Genomic DNA, 16,252 nt, shown 5'->3' with positions numbered 1-16,252 from the left:
TAATCACGAGATAATTTATAATGACAGTTAACCGACACCGGTAGGTCTTTGAACAGTGGGAGCAAACTGGTGCACCCAGAGAAAACCCACATATTCCACATAGAGACTCCTTACAGGATGGTGCCAGAATTGAACTCTGAACTCCAAGATGCTCTGAGCTGTAATAGCGTCGTGCTAACTGCCATGCTGCTGTATATTACTCTGTCCCATGATTTTCCTGTGTCCTTTTTATGTCTGTCCTTCAGTCACACACAAGATGAAGTAAGTTGGTGCATTTTCTTTCAGACCATAAGACATAGGAGGGAAAGGTTAGATTAATTATAGAGTAGACTAAAGGTGTGCCTGCAATCTGCTATTCTATATTTTCTATCAACCTCTGCTACAAATATTCCCAATGACTTGGCCTCCAGTGCCATCTGTCTGAATGGATTCCACAAATTCACCACCCTGTCGCTAAAGAAATTCCTCCTCATCTCTGTTCCAAATGGAGATCCTTTTACTTTCCTCTCCCCCTCTCCCTCTCCTGCTCCCTCTCACCCTTTCTCCCTCCTTCCCTCCCGTAATGTCCTTTTTTCTATGACTTGCACTCACTAGCAGTTTTCACTTTCTTTTTGTCTCCCTTCTCTCCCTACATTATTATTTTCTCTGTCTCTGCTTTCGTCATCTTGCTTTCTGATACTTTTTCTGTTTAACCGCCCATCCAGTTTACTTCTAATCAGATGTCCTCTCAGCAAGACATTTCTGTGCTCTCTTCCCAGGGAGCAGTATCGCAGCAATGTGGATTCACTGCGGGAGCTGGCTGCCATTCTGCCCTTGCCTCTACAGAAACAGGAGAAGCGTCTCACAAAGGTACGAGAACCTTCCACCAACATGCTCCTCCGATTCCTCTTCTTCAACCCTTTGCCTCCCAGCTTCTTATTCTGACTTATGACCCCTTCTTTTCCAGTCCCAATGAGAGGTCTCACCTGAAACGTCAACAGTTTACTTCCTTCTGTAGGTGCAGCCTGACCCGCTGAGTTCTTCCAGCATCTTGTGTCTGTTGTTGCAAGCAAAAACTAACCTCCTCCCTCATCTTAGTAAACTAAATTGGTAAATTGCTTATTATTGTCACATTTTTCCATTGAGGTTGGTGAGACTGGAGGTTGATATATTTAAGGGAAGCCTGAGAGGGAATGCCTTCACTCAGAGGGCAGTGAGAGTGTGGAGCAAGCTGCTGGAGGTGGGTAAAGGTTTAATTTCAGCATTTTAGAGAAATTTGTATAAGGATGGGAGGGGTACGGAGGGCATTGTTCCGGGTGCAGTTCAATGGAACCAGGCAGAATAATGGTTCAGCATGGACTAGATGGGCAAAGGGCCTGTTTCTGTGCTGTACGGCTCTGACTTAATATATCACAGTATAGTGATAAACTTGTCTTACAGATCATCCATACAGATCAATTTATTATGACAATGCGTTGAGTTATTAGAGGTACAAACAATAACAGAATGCAGAATAAGATGTATTTTTAAAGATACAGGATTTAGATTTGAAAGAGTAAAGCAATTATAGTAGAAGAAACAGGCAGATCTGCAAAAGACAGCTTGCGATAAGCTGCCACACTCTGGTGCCAATCTTCCCGTCTTCTGTATAAGCTGTTCAGGATTTTTTTCCTCCATAATATGCATTCCCTCAGCTGAGCTAAGACTGAAAATTACTTTCACTTCTAAGTAATTTATCATGGAAGGAATATGTGGACAAGTACAAAACAGAATTTGATGAGCTCATTACTGTTGACATAAGGTGAAGTTACTTGGAAGTGGAATGAAGCTCAGGTATGCACTGTATCTGAACTGCTCTGTTCCGGGACCACGCCCCTCGAAGGAAATGTCATCTTTGAAACAGATGCAGATTTACCAGAGTGATAGCAATTAATGTCTTGCATTGAACAAGCTCGGGCTTTGAAGACATGATAGCGGTGCACAAGCTGAGGCACAGATTAAGTGGACAGCCAGAGACTTTTACTCAGGGTGGAAATGGCTAATATGAGGAGGCATAACTTTAAGTTGTTTGGAGGAAAGTATAGGAGGGGTATGTCAGAGGTAGGTTTTTTACGCAGAGAGTGATGGGTACGTTGAACACCCTGCCAGGGATGGTGATAGAGGCAAATACATAAGGGACATTTAAGAAACTCTTAAATATTAATATGGATGATAAAAATGGAGGAATATTTAGGAGGAAAGGGTTAGATTGACCTTAGAGTAGATTAAAAGGTCAGCACGACATCATGGGCTGAAGGGCCTGAGTGTTGGTTAATAATGTTAGTCCTGTGCCACGTAGTTAGCTGCTCCCACATGGGAGCAGTTCACACACTGTACAAGCAGGGTTATCAATAAAGTTCAGTTGATTATCCTGCAAGCTGGCCTCCTGGTGTGCTCTGCACTCTCCCTCAGCACCGTGCTTTAATGTTCTCAAAGGGCTAAATAATGTGAATAGGTTCCATATCTACGCTTGGATTCCATGAGCACAGAAGATGAGGATTGATATAATCAGCAGGCTTAAGATGATTAAAACAAGTTATAAATTAGATAGAGCTAAACTATCTTCTGGAAGAGGGAGCCATAAGCTTTAAATTAGAGCCAGGCCATTTGAGGATGATTCAAAAAAACAGAACGCCAAAAGAACTCTTTGGGTCAAGCAACATCTGTGGGGGCAAAAGGTGTAAATTGACATTTCTGACCCTCTTGCCTCCACAGATGCTGCTTGTCATGCTGAGTACTTCCAGCAATCAGTTTCTTTTTTGTTGCAGACTCCAACACCTGCACTGTCCTTCACCTTTGTTCAAGAATGACGTTAGGAGACGCTTTTTTTTAGCGTGTCGCACCAGACAGTCAGCCATTCTTGTCTGGCGTGTGGTGTCAGGATTGGTCTCCTTTCAGATTAACCGGATCACAATATGAACATTCCTGACTCGACCCTTGTATTTTTTACGAGGCTGAGTGGCTAGCTCGACGCTCAACCCGGCACGGATGGAAAGTGTGCTCGGGGTGGCCCGACTTCGATTTGAACTCGGGAGCCTTCGCTCTGGAGTCCGGCGCTGATGCCACTGCGCCACCAGCTGGCCAAGGAGGCACTTAATCACACTCTCTACTACTCAGCCCACCATTCCTCCACTACCTCTAACAACCCATTGACTTCCTCAGGAAGCTAAAGAAATTTGTCTGTCCCTGTTGATTCTTACCAGTTTTTATCAATGCCCCATAGAAAGCATTCTGTCTGGCTTGGTATGGCAACTGCTCTGAATGTGACCAAAGGAAACTGAAGAGAGTTTCTTCACGGAAACCTGCCTCCTCTCCATGGACTCTGTCTGTACTTACCACTGCCAGAGTAATGCAGCCAGCATAATCAAAGACCCTGTGCATCCTGGACATTCTCTCTTTTTTCCCCTCCCGAAGAGCAAAAGATTCAAAGTTCAAAGTACATTTAATATCAGGGTATGTATACAGTATACAACCTGAAATTCATTCACTTCACGGACATCCACAAATACAAAGAAAGTCCATTGAACGATAGAAACATTGAAGTCCCAAAGACCCCTTTCCCTCCCTCCGTACAAGCAGCAGCAAAAAGCATGGAGACACCCATCTCAGCAGAAGCACTGACCCTCCCCCCTGCCACCCCAACCCATCCTTACCATGTGAGCAGCAGCAGAAGCACAAATGAGTCCATTGACCTGGAGTTCACAAACCAGCACTTCGGTATCTCTCTCTCCAGCAAGGGAGAGAGAGGTCGCTTCTGCAGCAACAAGAGTGGAGACCAGCAACTTGCTGTTGTGATGCTACAAGATACAAAAGCCTGAAAGCATGCACCACCAGGCTCAACGACGGCTTCCGTTCCACTTTTATCAGATTATTGAACCATGAGGTGGACCATGAGTGTGGTTTTTCATTTTATCAATTGCCTGCACTGCACTCTTTCAGTGGCTTTTACACTCTGTTCTGTATTGTTATTTTTTTACTTACTTATTGCCTGTGACGGTGCTGGTGTTTAGGACAGCAATGAAGGTCCTCCATCTTTGTCTGTCCATACTGTTGCACAAAGATAAAGGATTCTTCACTGCTGTTTTTTGTTTGACCAGTCAGGGTTGTTAGCCCTGAGCTGAACCCACAAACCTGGAGGACTGATGGACCACTCTTAGTCTGGCCTCTACCCTTTGACTTGTTTGGCATGGTTGACTCTACCAAGAGCCAAAGCACAAGGCCCTGACTCCAGTCAACACAGTTCTCTGGGCCTTTGAGGCCCATAAGCCTCCAAACCTCGTCAAGGTTGTGGTCCTCTTAATGCACTGTGTAATGATTTGATCTGTATGGAGAGTATGCAAGACAAACTTTTCACTTTATCTCAGTACATGTGACAATAATTTAACAAAACTAATACCCAACCACGGGAATCTTTGGAGTTAAAGGGGTGAGTGTTCAATTGAGATTGATGAATTTTGTATTGGCCAAAAGTTCTACAGAGCAAATAGAAGCCACTTCCTGGCAAGAATGTATAGATCTTCAGTTTTCGAACAGACAGGCATCCTTTCTGGAAGATTTCCATGGATGCTGCCTGACCTGCAGAGTTCCTCCAGAATTTTGTGTGTGATCCTTCTTGCAAGTGTGTGTTGACTCAAATGTATATTTTTCAATCATGAAACCTAATTGAACTAAAGAAGGCAAATGGAATGAAGACACAGCGTGTTCCTCATTCAGTTGAAATGACAATGTTTAATGTTCTGACCATTTTCTATTAATGTTCATCGTTATAAAATGATATCATTTGGCTCATCGTACCAGTGCTGAGTATCATCTGCAGCTACACTCAGTGGCCACTTTATTAGGTACACCAAATGCAAATACAAATATTTAATCAACCAATCACGTGTCAGCAACTTAATGCATAAGAGCATGCACAGATAGTCAAGAGATTCATTTGTTGTTCAGACCAAGCATTGGAATGGGGAAGAAATGTGAGTTAAGTGACTTTGACTGTGGAATAAGATTGTTGGTGCCAGAAAGGGTGGTTTATGTATCTCAGAAAGTGCTGATCTCTTTGGGTTTTCACACCCAACAGTGTCTAGAGTTTACAGAGAATGGTGTGAACTCCAGTGAGCTGCAGTTCTGTGGGTGAAAACGTTTTGTTAATGACCACCTGATATACGGGTGGAATTAGGCTATTTGGCCCATTGAGTATGCTCCACCATTTCATCATGATTGATCCATTTTCCCTCTCAGCCCCAATCTCTGGCCTTCTCTCCGTATGCCCTGACTAATCAAGTATCTCAACCTCTGCCTTAAGTATACCCAGTGACTTGGCCTCCACAGGCACTTGTGGCAATGAATTCCAGAGATTCAGCACTCTCAATGAGAGAGGTCAGAGGACAACGACCAGAATGATTCAAGCTGACAGGAAGGCGACAGTAACTTAAGTAACCATGAGTGCAGAATTACATCTCTGAATGAACCAGGAAATGGATGGGCTACAGCAGCAGAAGACCTCGAACATGTACTCAATATCCACTTTATTAGGTACAAGGCGTACAGAATAAAGTGGTCATACAGAAAATGGAGAATTGTGTCTGCAGGGAGGGTAATGATAAAATGTAGAACTTAGGGGATACCCAGCAGAAATAACCACTGGGATCCCCAGCAGAAATAACCACTGGGATCTCACTCATCCCATTTCAGCCTAGTTTCACTGTTCAATCAAAACTAACACAATACTGTTCCACAAACTTCTTACCCATCAGTAAGCAAAGAATGAAAGCACATTCAGCAATTAGCATGTGCATATTCTTTACAATTCTACATAAACATAGTATTTCTGTACATTGTGTGCCTTGTGACTGGGTACTGAGATCACATGCACAGGCGTTATTACTCATTTAATGGTGTAAATCTGCAATGTGTCTAGCCACGTCAGCAACCCCAGTAAACCACAAGTAGTCAGAGGATAATGCTTGGATGGCATTAGTTAGATGCAATCTTTTAATCTTTGTGTCCTCTTAGAGTTATAGATTCATACAGCACATTAACAGGCCCTTCGGTCTAACTTATCTATCATGATTGTGTTGCCCATCTTCCTGTGTTTACCCATTGCCCTCTAATCTTTGTCCATCCATGGACTTTGCTAGATGGCCTTTGAATGTTGCTAATGTTCAAAGTTCAAAGCAAATTTATTATCAAGTTACATAAATGTCACCATGTACAACCCTGAGATTCATTTTCTTGTGGGCATACTCAGTAAATCTATAGAATACTAACCATAACAGAATTAATGAAAGACTCTCCAACTTGAGCATGCGACCAGAGTGCAGAAGACAGCAAACTGTGCAAATACAAAAAGAAGAAATAATAATAATAATAATGATATGTAGAATTCTAGGGAAGTACAGCACAGAAACAGGCCCTTGAGCCTATCTAGTCCATGCCAAAACCATTTAAACTGCCCACACCCATTGACCTTCACTGGAATCATAAACCTCCATATACCTATCCAAACTTCTCTTAAGTCTTGAAATTGAACTTGCATACACCACTTGTGCTGGCAGCTCATTCCACACTCTCATGGCCCTCTGAGTGAAGAAGTTTCCCCTCATGTTTCCCTTAAACTTAATAAGCAATACATATTGTACATGAGGTGAAGAGTCCTTGAAAGTGAGTCCATTGATTGTGGGAACATTTCAATGATGGGGTGAGGTTGAGTGAAGTTATCACCTTTGGTTCAAGAGCCTGATGGCTGAGGGGTAGTAACTGTTCCTGAATCTAGTGGCATAGGTCCTGAGGCTCTAGTATCTTCTTCTTGATGGCAACAGCAACAGGAGAGTATGTCCTGTGTGGTGGAAGTCCCTGATGATGGATGCTGCTTTTCTGTGACAGTTTTCATGTAGATGTGCTCAATGGTGGGGAGGGCTCTACCCCTGATGGACTGGGCCGTATCCGCTATTTTTTGTAGGGTTTTCCATTCAAGGGTATTGGTGTTTCCATATCAGGCTGTGATGCAGCCAAACAATATACTTTCAACTACTCTAACGTAGAAGTTTCTCAAAGTTTTAGATGTCAATCCAAATCTGTGTTCACTTCAATCACTATTTCTGGCAGCTCTTTCCAAATACACACCATCCTCTATGTGAAGAAGCTACTCCTGATATCTGTTTCTCTTAAATCTTTCACCACCCCAGTCTCAAACTATGCCCTCTTTCTTTTAGCAACCTCTCCCTGCAAAAAAACCCCACTATGTGCTTTCATCCTATCTACGCTTCTTATGATCTTGACTACCAGGTCACCTCTCAATCTCCTACATTCCAGGAAATGAGATCCTAGGCTACACAGCCCCTCCATGTAATTCAGGCCCACCAGGTCCAGGCAATATCCTGGTAAATCTTTTCTGCAGTTTTTATACCTTAGTAACATCTTTCCTATTACAGGACAACCAAGATCGTGCACATTCTCCAAATGCAGCCTCACCTACTTTTATGTAACTGCAGCGTATGCAGTGCCCTGATTGATGAAGACCAGCATGTCAAACATGTCAGACCAGGATATCATTACCTTGTGTATCTGTGATGCTGCTTTTAGTGAACTATGCACTGCGCTCCTAGGTACGCTGTTCCATAACACTTCCCAGGGGCCCAACCATTCACTGTACAAATCCTACTGTAATGTGATATCTCACATTTATCTTGATTGAAAGCCGGTTGTTAATCATTGGCCCACATGCCTAACTTATCAGGATTGAGGCACTCCGTTGGTCAGGATTGACCATAGAGGTTGTGTTCCAGTTGTCTACATGATTCACAAGCCGGCACGTAAACCAAGCCAGCACAATATGGAGAACTGACTGCCCTCTCCACACAGCTGATAAGTTTAAAGGAACGGCAGATATTAATACATTTTGCCACCAGTGGCATTGCAGGAGTCAACATTGAACTTAACGAGAGACTCCAGCTTCATATTTTCCTCAGGGTTTACTCCTGAAAGCTTCCTCATGAGTGGGTATAGCTATGCTGGAAGCAACTGATTGCCAATGTCATACAACATGGGACTAATGAACGAACATAGGCAATGTGATTGAGATTGGTGTACTACTTTGATGCTGAATTGCAATTCACTCTGATAATAGTAAGAAATGTCATCAAACTTTATGCTGCTTTTCTGGGCAGTGGAATGTTAAAAAAAAAACGTGCTCTACATCTGGAAGAACTCAGCAAGAAAGGCAGCATCTATGGAGGGAAACAAACAGTTGACGTTTCGGACTGAGACCCTTCATCAAGACTAGAAAGGAAGGGGGAAGAAGCCAGAATAAGAAGGTCAGGGGAGGAGTACAAGTGGTGGTTGACCAGGTGAGGGGAATGGTGAGTATGTTTGGGATGGGGGGATGAAGTCAGAAATTGGGAGGTGATAGGTGGAAGAGGTAAAGGGCTGAAGAAGAAGTATGAAAGAAGAGGAGAGGAAGACTGGGAAGAAGGAGAGAATGACGGGCAAGCGAGAAAGAATTGAGAGGATTACCTGAATGAGGAATGGGAAAAGAGAGAATGAGAGATGGAGAAATTATCAGATGTTGAAGACATCAATGCTCGTGACATCAGGTGATGCTACCTGACCTGCTGAGCATTTTGTGTGTTGCTCAACATTTCCAGCATCTGCAGAACCTCTTGTATTTATGCTGTACATCTGGCTGTCTTATGCCTGCGTTAGAATGACGGTTAAAAGCAAAATAGAACTGAGTTTAGACTTGTCAAAATTCCACTCTGTTGCCAAATATGAGGATGCAAAGATATTACTACACTTTCTTATGACTTCTTTGTTTCTGCTTATTTGCCCACAGCTGATCAGATCAAACATGAACAGGAACTTAGTGAATTTGTCTTTAGTTAGGAAATAGATGGACATCCTGTTGTCAGTTCCCGTTTGTATTGGGCTGATCGCCACCCAAATTGTGTCTTCCCCCTTTATCAAACGTTGTGCATAATCAGTGTTTCCAGTTCTAACTTCAGTCTTACTGCTACCTTGGTTATTTATTTATCTAAAGTGACTGTATTTAGCTTTTAAATACACTCATGCCCACTTTATTAGGTGCAGGAGGTACCTTTAAAAATAAATGTTAAAGTTAACTGATGGGGTTTGGACTGGAGTGCAGATCATGGAAACATGTGATCAAGATAATGATTTCAACGATGGGTGACTGGAATGGACTCCCAGGTTTGGTAGTGGAAATGGGCACAATAGTGGAGTTTAAGAGACATTTGGAAAGACACAGGAACGTGCAGGGAGTGGAAGAATATTGAAGTGTTTACAAGCAGATTGATTTGACATCAGGGTAGGCACAGATATTGTGACCCGAAGGGCTGTTCATGTGCTGTATTGCTCTATGTTCTCTGTGACACTAAAGAATTGCTAAGTGGTGATAAAGACATTTGGGGGGCCAGCCTACATACACTGGGATATAGACTATAAGAGCATTGAGCTCTTGGTACAATATTAGTTGGACCACAGCTGAATACTGTGTAAGTACACCCAGTAGCCACTTTATTAGTGTATGTTCAAGGTCTTCTGCTGATGTAGCCCATCCACTTCAAAGTTCGATGTGTTGTGCATTCAGAGACACTCTTCTGCACGCAACTGTTGTGACGCGTGACTATTCGAGTTACTGTTGCCTTCCTGTCAGCTTGAACCAGTCTGGCCATTCCTCTCTGACCTCCCTCACTAACAAGACATTTTTTCTTACAGAACTTCGGCTGGGTGTTTCATTAACGAGCAGGTGTACCTAGTAGAGTGGCCACTGAGCTTACATGAAGTCACTGCCTCCCTTCCACCAATTGTCTCCTCTCTTGTCTAAAGGTCATGGCTTCAAGTTCCATGCTGAGAAATCGACGTTCAGCCCATATAACTGAGTGCTCAAAAAGTTGGAGGTGCTAGGAAGTCCTACCTTTCAAACAAGATGTTAAGCGAAACACTGTCTCTTTATTGATATTCTCAAGATGTGAGGGCATTTCATCCATAGAGTTGTGCAACACAGAACCAGGTCTATTGACCCACTATGCCCACCCACTGTGTCTATCTACACCACTCCTATTTACCCTCATTAGGCCTTCTGTGCCTGTCGAATTGTTTCTCAAGTGTTGTAAGATTAATTGTTGTCACCAACTCTTTAGGGTATACATTCCACCTCCAGCCACCTCTGTGTGTAAAAACATCTCCTCAGATCACTTCTCAACCTGCTACCTTTCTCCTTAAACCTTCATATCTTAGACAAGTATTTTAATATCCAAAGCAACACACACAAAATGCTGGAGGAACTCTGCAGGTCAGGCAGCATCTGTGGAGGGGAATAAACAGTCAATGTTTCGGGCCAAGACCCTTCTTCAAGACTGAGAAGGAAGGGGGAAGATGCTGGAATAAAAAGGTGGGAGAGGAGGGGAAGGAGGCTAACTGGAAGGTGATAGGTGAAGGCAGGTGGATGGGAAAGCTCAAAGGCTGGAGAGGAAGGAACCTGATAGGAGAGGAGAGTGGACCATAGGAGAAAGTGAAGGAGGAGGGGACCCAGGGGCAAGGAATAGGTAGGTGAGAAGGGGTAAATGTTCAGAGTGGGGAATAGAGGAGGCGGGGGGGGGGAATTTGTTTAGCAGAAGGAGAAATCGATGTTCAAGCCATCAGGTTGGAGGCTACTCAGGTGTCAACAGAATGTGAATTCAGATTGAGATTTATTTATCATGTGTACATCGAATCATAAGAGTGAAATGTATCATTTGTGTTAACAATCAATACACCTGAGGATGTGCTAGGGGCAGTCCACAAGTGTTGCCATGCATTCTGACACCGAAGTTGTGTAGTCTTCAGCAGAAAAACAACAAAACAAACCCCTTTCCCATTCCTCTCTCTCTCTCTCTCACACACACACCCTCCCACCCTCCCCCCCCCCCCCCCCACCGGGTCTCCTGTCATTGGTCAGATAACAAGTTAAGTGCAGAACTGACATTAACTGGACAGATAGGCTTCACAAGAATGTGGAAGTGTTACTTAACGATGCTGAGGCTCATCCAGAATGACGAGAGTTGATGGGCCGATAATCCTGCTCCTATGTGTTATGGTCTCATGGACGACGTTGAGACCTGCAGAATCTCCCGCAGCAAGCAGCTGTCAATCAATCGTGTATTTTATCGCAGTGTCTTCAGAGGTGGGGTTGTCAACACATACCCAAGCTACAGGCCCATGTCCTCAGCCAGGGCCATCGAAATGACAACCACTTGCTGAGGGTGGGGTGGGAATGCGCGTATAGATTCATTAGCTGTAAATTTTCTGCTGTTTGTGGACCTTTAGCTATTTAGCTGGCGTGATTGACTGCTGTGCAATTGGAACTGCACTTCAGAAATACTTATTTGTCTGTGAACTACATTTAAAAGTTCTTACAGATCCTGAAATATTGTCTCAAGATTCAAAATTGTTTATTGTCATCCCGCAGTACACAAATGTAAAGGGAAACAAAATATTACTCCTGGTCCAGTGCAGTATAAAAACACAATAAGCATAAAGAACACAAAACATGTAAATACATAAGATTATCTTACATACATAGACTGATTGAATGTCCATAAAGTGATGCTGGGTACAGGAGTATCTGTACATAAGGTGACTCTGACAGGAAATAAAGTGGTGGTGATGGGATGCGATAATGGGTGGAGATGTTGAATGGGTAGAAGTAAGTTCTCTTTTCTTTTACAGAAGGAGGTTCTGAACCAGGTTTTGCTGTACATCGCATTTCTTAATAGGCACATCAGCAATGCTAAGTCCCTGCTAAAGAATCATTCTGTGGAGATAGATGAAAATGGTGAGCACACGGAATCTCAACTGAAGAACCACCTTTACATTCTACAACCGGACCGCAAGTTACCAGAATCTTATGTGTACCTGGCATGGTGGGCTAGTGTTAGTTCTTTGTCCCAGGCTCACGCTTGACAGCACATCGATAAGTAGAATCATAGAGCACCAAGGCACAGACACAGGTCCTTTGTCCCACCTGGACCATGCAAAACAGTTATTCTACCTAGTGCCATCAACCCTCACTAAGACCTTCATACCTCTCCCATCCATGTACTTATCCATATGTTTGAATCATATCTGCATCCACCACTTCTGCCAGCAGTCTGTTCAATACTCTGCCAACCTCAGAATGAAGTTCCCCTTACATCCCTGAAGAAGGGAAGTAGAATTCTGAGACTGAGAATCCCAAGGTACTCTTGGGAATTTTGGGACTTGCTGATGCAAATAACAATGAGTTATTTTAGTTAAGGGACAATTTATTGTTCATTCCTTGTCATCTTTAAACTGCTGCTTGAAGGATATAGAAATATCTCTTGTACCAATGTGTTAAAAATCCAAGTTTGGCCTCTGGGGTCTCTCCTTTCTGATGGAAGAATAAAAAAAAATTAAAAAACCAACCAGAACAACATAAAAATGCTGGAGGAACATCTATGGAGAAGAATATTAAACAGATTTCAAGCCAGGACCCTTCATTGGGACTCGGCCTGAAATGTCGACTGTTTATTTCCTTCTATCGATGCTGCCTGACCTGCTGAGTTCCTCCAGCATTTTGTGTTACTCTGGATGTGCAAAAATTTTTGCATCTGCAAAAATCTCTTGTGTTTATGAAAAACGGATGATATATTTGAATTAAGGTCAAAGCCCACAATACACGGATCTCTGCAGCCCTACTCCCTGACAAAACAATTTTGTTGATTTAACTTTCAAAATATTCATAACCTTTTGGATTAATGAGCTGTGAATGGGTCAGATGACCTTTTCTCATTTCAATATATCCTTTTTAAATATTGACCATCCCTACATAAGACCATAAGACATAAGATATAGGAGCAGAATTAGGCCATTGGCCCATTGAGTCTGTTCTGCCATTCATCATGGTTGATCCATTTCCCTGTCAAACCCAATCTCCTGCCTTCTCTCCATATCTCTTCATACCCTGACTAATCAAAAATATATTAACCTCTGCTTTAATTATCCCCAATGACCCTCCACAGCCACCTGTGGCAACGAATTCCACAGATTCACCACTCTCTGGCTTAAGAAATTCCTCCTCATCGCTATCCTAAAGGGTCATCCTTCTATTCTGAGGCTGCGTCCACTTGCCTTAGACTCCCCCACCACAGGAAACATCCTCTCTATTGAGGCCTTTCAACATTCGAAAGGTTTCAATAAGATTCTCTCCCCCCCTCATTCTTCTGAATTCCAATGAGTAACAGGCCCAGAGTCATCAAATGTTCCTCATCTGATAAGCCATGCCTTTATCACTACCCTCTCCAACCCCTACAAGGGGTGGTGTCTCAGGAAGTTTACAACCATCATCAGGAACTGTACCATCTGGGCTTTACCCTCTTTTCGATGCTGCCCTCAGGCAGGAGATACAGAAGCCTAAAGACCCACACCTCAGTGTTCAACAACAGTTCTCTCCCCACTGCCATCAGACATGGAAATACCCTAACATTCCCTCATCTTTATATTTCTTCAACTTGCATCAGTGTCATTATGCTTATTGTTATAGATAGATAGATAGATAGATACTTTATTCATCCCCATGGGGAAATTCAACTGTTTTACAATGTCCCATACATTTGTTGTAGCAAAACTAATTACATACAATACTTAACTCAGTAAAAAATATGATATGCATCTAAATCACTATCTCATAAAGCATTAATAATAGCTTTTAAAAAGTTCTTAAGTCCTGGCGGTAGAATTGTAAAGCCTAATGGCATTGGGGAGTATTGACCTCTTCATCCTGTCTGAGGAGCATTGCATCGATAGTAACCTGTCGCTGAAACTGCTTCTCTGTCTCTGGATGGTGCTATGTGAGGATGTTCAGAGTTATCCATAATTGACCGTAGTCTACTCAGCGCCCTTCGCTCAGCTACCGATGTTAAACTCTCCAGTACTTTGCCCACGACAGAGCCCGCCTTCCTTACCAGCTTATTAAGACGTGAGGCGTCCCTCTTCTTAATGCTTCCTCCCCAACACGCCACCACAAAGAAGAGGGCGCTCTCCACAACTGACCTATAGAACATCTTCAGCATCTCACTACAGACATTGAATGACGCCAACCTTCTTAGGAAGTACAGTCGACTCTGTGCCTTCCTGCACAAGGCATCTGTGTTGGCAGTCCAGTCTAGCTTCTCATCTAACTGTACTCCCAGATACTTGTAGGTCTTAACCTGCTCCACACATTCTCCATTAATGATCACTGGCTCCATATGAGGCCTAGATCTCCTAAAGTCCACCACCATCTCCTTGGTCTTGGTGATATTGAGACGCAGGTAGTTTGAGTTGCACCATATCACAAAGTCATATGTAAATTATGTATAATTTATGTTAATTTAAGTTCATTGTAACTTGCCTTTCTCATGTTGGTAATGTACTACTGCTGCAAGAAGTTAATTTTCATGGCATTCATATTCTGGATCCCATTTATACCCTTCTCCAAGAATTATCACCTTGTCATGGTGGAGAAGCTTGTGAGTTCCTGAGATCCTGAGAGCGATGCTGTCTGGACCTTAGCGCCTGGTAGGGTCACCCATGGTGGTAAGGTCAAGGGAGGAAATTCCAGATAAAGAGCGATCCAACCAAGACCTCAGTGGTGGAGCTGGCAGAGGATGATGACACATAACAATGGCAGTGGGAGGAAGGCTGCAGCAGTGAAGGGTCCCCAGTTGTTTGGATGCCATGCCACTGGACCCTGACCCTGATCTGTCAAGGACCAAGTGGTGGCTGTCTCCCCATGCTACACACAACAAGGTTACACGCAGGTGTTCTCTATTAAGGGAATAATCCCTTAGGAGAGCATCAAACTCGACTCAAGTGATCACACTACTAGTACTACCCTGGGTATGCTTGCCCATGACAATAAATGTGAACTTGAGCCTCAGGATCTTCCAAGGTCATTTTGCTGTTTCACCTCTACCTTACCAACTCTGATCTGCAATATCAGTCAAAGTTGGTTAGATAGCTTTTGCGCTGAATTGGCTCGTAATGTTTTTGCATGTAAAAGGTAAGATGTAGAAGGAAATTATTCATTTAACATTTTCATTAATAGCTATGCTAATTTTTCTTTGCTAGAATGCTGCTTAAACAGAGTGGAGTCTACAAGTACAGAGGAGGCTGTTCAGAGTAATACAGAAGAGATAAGCAGTCCTTCCTCATCTCCAAGCTTCAAGAAAATGAGGCTGAGGAATATCTGTTCCAAATCTAGGAAAAAGAAGTGGGTGGAAAAGACAGGTATGGAATTCTGGACATGGATTCATCTATTATAGAACATAGAACACTACAGAACAGGAACAGGCCTTTCAGCCCACAGTATTGTGCCAAACCAATTAAATTAGTCATCATATGGTTAATTAAAATAATCTCTTTGGCCTACACGATATCCATAGCCTTTAATTGTCCTCATATTCATATGTTATTTAAAGGTCTGTTAAAAGTCTCTAATGTTTCTGCCTCTACCACCACTCCAGGCACTCACCACACTCTATGTAAAAAAACTTGCCCTTTGCTTTTCCTTTGAAATTACCCCCTTCACCCCAAATGCACGCTCTCTAGTATTAGACATTTCAATCATTGGAAGAAAGATACTGTCTGTCTATTCTATCTATGCCCCTCATAATCTTATAAACTCCCATCAGATCTCCCCTCATCCTCTGTTGCTCCAGAGAAAACAATCTAAGTCTGTCCAACCTCTTGTTGTGGAATATGTCCTCTAATCCAGACAACATCTTGGTAAACCTCTTCTGCACCATATCCAAAGCCTAGTCATCCTTCCTATAATGGGGCAAAAAGAACTGTATACAATACTCCAGACTCAGCCTAACTAGGGTTTAATAAAACTACAACATCCTGACTTATGAACTAAATGCCTCGACTAATAAAATCAAGCATGCCAATTGCCTTATTAACCACCCTATCAATCTGTGTAGCCACTTTCAGGGAGCTATGAACTCGGACCCCAAGATCCCTCTGCTCATCAAATTGTTAAAGATCTTGCCCTTAACAGTGTACTGTCGCTTCGCATTTGACTTACCAAGGTGCAATGCTTCACATTGGCCAAGTTAAACTCCATCTGCCAATTTTACACCCATATCTACAACTTATCTACATCTCATTGTATTCTTTGCCACTTTTCTATGCTATCCACACCAATGATCATCTGCAACACACCCATCTACATTTTTAT

At 42.9% G+C, this 16,252-nt stretch overlaps 1 protein-coding gene across 4 annotated transcripts in view; it reads left to right on the top strand.

The window, feature by feature from the left end:
• Positions 1-16,252, top strand: part of meiosin (meiosis initiator) — a 108,187-nt gene that overhangs the window by 12,403 nt on the left and 79,532 nt on the right. For all 4 annotated transcript variants that reach the window (XM_073029373.1, XM_073029371.1, XM_073029374.1 and 1 more), the window contains exons 4-6: positions 759-849; positions 11,740-11,845; positions 15,142-15,300. In XM_073029373.1, coding sequence (XP_072885474.1) covers positions 759-849; positions 11,740-11,845; positions 15,142-15,300 — 356 coding nt within the window. The remainder of the gene's footprint in view (positions 1-758; positions 850-11,739; positions 11,846-15,141; positions 15,301-16,252) is intronic.

This window comes from Hemitrygon akajei, chromosome 25, assembly GCF_048418815.1.
Source record: "Hemitrygon akajei chromosome 25, sHemAka1.3, whole genome shotgun sequence".
Taxonomy (NCBI): Eukaryota; Metazoa; Chordata; class Chondrichthyes; order Myliobatiformes; family Dasyatidae; genus Hemitrygon; species Hemitrygon akajei.
The sequence above is the reverse complement of the archived record's forward strand: the minus strand, read 5'-3'. Positions and strand labels throughout refer to the sequence as shown.